Here is a 5,525-nt window from a genome sequence, read left to right on the forward strand (position 1 = left end):
ATTGGTCGTCGCCCATCGTTAAAAGCTCCGTCGTTAAAGGTTACCGACCGGATTGCATTGCCGGCCGTTAGTTATCACTTAGCGACAATGATAAATTCGGTCGCTACATTTACTAACAACGACCACAAATTCCCTTCGTTGATGGTCATTTGGTCGTTAAAACATTGAAGTAAAACCACAATTTCCAGTCATTACAAGTACTTTTAGTGGTCAGATTCTTTCATTGATTACATTACTTTTACCGACCAAGTTTAAATTCCTTTCGTTGCTTTTAATAAATTTAACGACAAAGTTTGTTTTACAAATTTAGTTTCAAATAATTATATATAGTTTTTATGTTCCTCGAGCAGTTCCGGATCTTAATATCATTTCTTTTTTTTTTCACAAGCCATAAAAATTTAATATAAAATTTCATAATTGTTTTGCCATGAACGAAAATATACTGGAAAAATTGCATATAAATGTGTGTTCAACAGTATCTAAAAAACATAGATGTTCAACATAAGATCTAAATAACATAGATGTTCGACATAAGATTATAAAACATACATGTTCGACATCTATTGAATCCTAAAAATTGAGAAAATGAAATAGCTGCACAGGTTAAAGTGTCTCTAGATCTGCACCAACAATAAAAATATAATCTTTCTTTTCACCTGGCACCACAATTCTTCAAGAACACGTTCTTTAATCTTCATCACATTCTTCATCACATTCTTCATCTGTTAAAAAAAAACAATTTGAGGTCATTTCGTAACAGAATGCCGGATAGCTATAACTTATAACTTTTAAAGTATAAATCAATCATTTAATCACCAAAGAGCCCAAAAGTTGGCACTGCATAATTCTCATCAGCATCAGAACTAGTAAAGTCAAAGTGTGGAGCCAATTTTGGAACAATATAGGCCTGTGATTTTTTTCAAAGTTCATTCTTGGTACAGTTGCTCCACAATTCACAGGGATTTCTATTATTGAAGATGGAAGTGAGGGTATAACTATGGAATTAGAGATGCAATGGGATGGGAATCCAAGCATAATACTCGATATCAAGACTTATGTAGGTGTAGCATTACCAGTGCAGGTGAAAAACATTGGGTTTACTGGTATTTTCAGGCTCATCTTCAGGCCACTTGTTGATGAGTTTCCTTGCTTCGGAGTTGTATGCTATTCTCCAAGGCAGAAGAAAAAGCTGGATTTTACGCTTAAGTAATTGGTGGTGACATGACAGCAATTCCTGGCCTTTCTGATGCAATTGAGAGAACCATCTGGAACGCTGTTGAAGACTCTATCATGTGGCCAGTACGAAAAGTTATTCCCATTTTACTTGGGGATTATAGTGACCAGCCTACCGGAGTATTGTAGATGAAACTTGTTCAAGCAAAGGAATTAACAAATAAACATAATGTTCAAGCAAAGGAATTAACAAATAAAGATATCATTGGAAAATCTAATCCTTTTGTTGTATTATATGTAGGCCCTCTACGAGACAGAATGAAGAAGAGCTAACAATGATTTGAACCCAATTTGGAATATGAGCATTTTCAGTTCGTAGTCGAAGATCCATTGACACAACACTTGGTGGTAAAAATCTATGACGATGAAGGGCTTCAGTCAGCTGAACTAATTGGATGTGCCCATATCTGTTTGAATGAGCTTGAGCCTGGTAAAGCGAAGGATATCTGGTTGAAGTTGGTGAAAGATTTGGAAATTCAGAGAGATAAGAACAATAGGGTCCAGGTGCACTTGGAGCTATTATACTGCCCGAATGGCATGAACAATGGGCTAAGTAAGCTTTTTTCTCTGAATGAGTCAATGATTTCATTAGAGAGAGTTCATAAAAACTCGGCAGAAGGAAAAGAAGTTAGTCCAAACGGAAGTGAAATCAACAATAGAAGAGAGGTAATAGTACGAGGGGTACTTTCTGTTTCCGTGGTATCAGGTAATGACCTGCCCCCAGCTGATATAGGGGGAAAGGCTGACCCCTAGGTCGTTCTGATCATGAAGAAGGCTCAAATCAAGAGCAAAATCAGGGTTGTAAATGAAAGTCTAAACCCGGTATGGAATCAAACTTTTGACTTTGTTCTTGAGGACGGATTACATGACATGTTAATGCTGGAAGTCTGGGACCATGACACATTTGGAAAGGATTTCATGGGAAAATGCATACTGACTTTAAAAAGGGTTCTAATTGAAGGTGAATACAAAGACTCGTACGAATTAGCTGAGGTTAAATCAGGGAAACTGAACTTGCATCTCAAATGGAATCCACAACCAATATACAGAGACTACCAGTGATGAACATCAAACTTCAGTTTTATAATCTTGTTAGTTTTGTACAGGGAGTAAAATTTCTCTGATTCCCTAATTGACTAGGAACGACAGCACGTATAATCGAATATTTTATGTACATGATTTATTATAAACAGAAGAGAGATACTGTAAAGCTGTGAAACTTTTGAAGAGAAGCTGAAGTTGAAGCTGGACAAGAATAAAAATTAAGTAATTTTTCAAAAAAAAAGAAAGTTCAACAAGTTTAGAGATAATTATTCTAAAACTATAACACAGTAAGGATTAAACACGCAACACAAATACTAAGGTGAACATGCAGGAAAGGAACTCAGTTCAGAACAAAGGAATACATCCTGATTAAAACAGAGATATGCATAATTCTATAAGCATGTAGTCTCGTTCATCATGGAAAGTAGTACAACTAAAGACTGTCTACCCTCTAAAATAAACTTATCATAGAAAGACAGACCACTGCATTAGCAAAGTCCTTATCAAAGATGAGCATTTGTTAATGACATCACTAAATTCATTGAAAAATACACATCATAGGAATAGCTAATGAAAAGTTTGCTAACCTGGTGGAGGTGATGGAGGTGATGGATGCTGACGAACCACTATACTTTCAAGGCGATCATATTTACTCTCTAGAATATCAATACGCTTTTGTAGTGATTCCTTTTCTTTTCGAGTTGTTTTCAGTTCTTCCAACAACACAGCCTTAGAAGTACTACCACCTTTCAACTCCTTAGTGGTTATCCCACCACCAAATCCAACCGCATGACTTTTGCATTGAGGTCCAAAGCACCTTTCCACTACCTCAATATTAGTAAGAGACGGTTCAGATTGTACAAGCTCTTGAATTTCAGCCTATAAAATACAAGAATGTTTAAAATATTTCAATGAATCAATCCAGAGAGAAAATGTTAAATGAAATTTATCGATAAACATACATATTTTTCATTGGTTTCGGGTTCGACAAGCTCATTTCCCTTTTTACGAGTCTCAAAGAAGATAGTTGCCATGTTTGGTGGATTACCATCTTTGCCTCCCTTAACAATAAAAAAAGTAAGCACTATAAGATCTTTTATACAAAAAGGAGGTTTCCTTATAGGGTTTCATGATTTATTTACCAGTTCGTAAATAATCTCTCTTATAGGCTTGCTACCCGTACGATGAGGCATACACAACTTAGACCTGTTGATTGTGTTTCTTGTACTTGATTTCTGCATTAACAACACAAGCTGAAATTATCACAAGCTTGTTTAATGATTCTATTTTTATTCTTAAATTAACTTTTGTAACTACTTTGTATCCTCTTGATCACAAATGAAATCATTTAATCAAAAGAACTATTCCAAAACAGTAATCATATGTGACTTGGAAATAAAATGATATTAATCAATAGCTATGCAATCATACCTTAAACTTATCAGATAAAAAATGTTCCTTGACCAACCATTCCCAATCACTCTTGTCTACTCCTATCGGCACATCTTTTAGAACCTCGTGCAATGACTTGGATTTCATATTCTTGTGCAACGATCCTCTCCAATTGTTCCAAAGCTTTCTCATATGTTGCAAAACATTATCCCTTTGATCATTCATGTTATCACAGTCAAACTTTTCCTGAAATAGAGAAAAATATCATCAGAATCAGAGAAAGACACATTTGATTGCAAGTTAATGTTCTTGATTAATGGATTTGAAGGGTTGATCTTGCATGTCAACTATGTAAGAACTTTGTATGGGGAGGTACTGCAGATCAGAGAAAGACACCTTTGATTGCTTGGGATAAGGTGTGCCTCCCATATATAATTTTTGAGGACTAAAAGTTAAGGGATGCATGAAATGGAATGAAGCTTCTGTTGGCAAACTACTATATGGAAGGTTTCAGAATAGCACATCCTCTAGGTAACATGGACACATGCAGTGTATATGAAGTAATATGGCAATATATGAGATCACATACCACCTATAGATTGTTGTTGCTACTGGAGAAAGTTAACATCTCTAAACACTGGGATGGTTGATTAGTACCAAAAGAGAAAGTACAAGTTGACAAAGAGTGAAACGTACGTAATCAGCCACCAGGAGTTAAGGAGTTATAGGGGTCCAGACCAGTCTTTGGGAAGCATATCTTACTTGGACAAAATTTATGCAACCAAAGCATAATTAAATTTATCCTCTGGTTGGCAAACTAGAACAAGTTGCTTACGAAGACTCGAATGATGACACTGAACATGCAGGTGCAAGATGCAAATTGTTGTCTATGTTTAACAGGGGTAGTAGAAATTCCTCAACACTGAGTGTGAATGGATCACGAAACTAAATAGAGAGTGAATAGTAAGACTGAGGAGGGGAATTTTTTGTTTGTTTTGGTAATAGCTATTCTTAAACAAAGACCATAATAAGGTCTAAACAAAGGCAACACCATAGTATTTTAAACAAACACAAGAAGAAGAGGAAAAAATATTGTTGTTACAGTAGCAGCGGTATCAAGTCAGCGAAAATAAAATAGAGTAATGTTGTAATTCTTACTGTAACAGCTGCCCACATATGCTCAATTTTATGCTCTTCAATATCCATCCATGAGTGTACCCGCAATGGGCACATATTACGATCACGAACTAGCAAACCCAAGTGTCTCGTAAATGAGGTGTGATTCGGCCCAACAGCTCGATTTTGATAGAAAGTGACTTTTAACTTTTCTCCAGGTCTTAATCGCAAAACTTTCTTACAAATGTTTGTTCCCCTCACCTTGGTTGTCCTATCATATTCACATGGACCTGCAAAATTTAAAGTAAGTCAACTATGCTCTTTGATATAAATTTGATCTTTAGTGATAAACCATCAAAAGAATCTGGAGAATAGTCCAGTAGTTAAGTTTTAGGTGTCAACTTTTGAAATTATTACTGTATACAATGGTCTGGTCTTTTTAGATCTATTAGACCAAATATGCAAAATAACATTTTATCTGGTTTTCGACAAGTACCCATCCACAGCTCCAAACCAAGTGACAACTAGACAAAACAGGCAGAACATTGCCCATTGCAAGAGATGAGGCCTCAAGTTGCCAAAAAAAATGTGATACAGAAAGGGGCAACTAGTAGTGAAATAAATATTGGAAAGCTTAAGATCCCAAATTAGTGACTTTCAATTTTTAGAAACTTTCATTCAGAAAATCACAATTGATGAATCAAGAATCAGTGGAGGTTAATATGGTTAGGACTAGTGAA

At 35.6% G+C, this 5,525-nt stretch overlaps 1 protein-coding gene and 1 pseudogene across 3 annotated transcripts; one reads left to right on the forward strand and one right to left on the reverse strand.

Annotated features, from left to right (window-relative positions):
- Positions 1-428: 428 nt before the first annotated feature.
- LOC102594207 (uncharacterized) lies at positions 429-5,104 on the reverse strand. 3 transcript variants are annotated; one of them, XM_006346764.2, is made up of 6 exons: positions 4,828-5,098; positions 3,709-3,915; positions 3,420-3,512; positions 3,240-3,338; positions 2,865-3,156; positions 429-710 (listed from the first exon to the last, which is right to left on the reverse strand). In XM_006346764.2, exons 1-6 carry the CDS (start codon positions 4,900-4,902, stop codon positions 688-690), a joined length of 789 nt encoding a protein of 262 aa, XP_006346826.1. In that variant the 5' UTR covers positions 4,903-5,098; the 3' UTR covers positions 429-687. The 3 variants fall into 3 exon arrangements, with proteins under 3 accessions (XP_006346826.1, XP_015164013.1, XP_015164014.1); XM_015308527.1 differs by having other exon boundaries at positions 429-722; XM_015308528.1 differs by lacking the exon at positions 3,240-3,338 and having other exon boundaries at positions 429-722; positions 4,828-5,104.
- On the forward strand, positions 762-2,511 carry LOC102594862 (synaptotagmin-5-like; annotated as a pseudogene).
- Positions 5,105-5,525: the final 421 nt, after the last annotated feature.

The sequence above is a fragment of the Solanum tuberosum genome, unplaced genomic scaffold (assembly GCF_000226075.1).
Source record: "Solanum tuberosum cultivar DM 1-3 516 R44 unplaced genomic scaffold, SolTub_3.0 scf00088, whole genome shotgun sequence".
In the NCBI taxonomy this organism is placed as follows: Eukaryota; Viridiplantae; Streptophyta; class Magnoliopsida; order Solanales; family Solanaceae; genus Solanum; species Solanum tuberosum.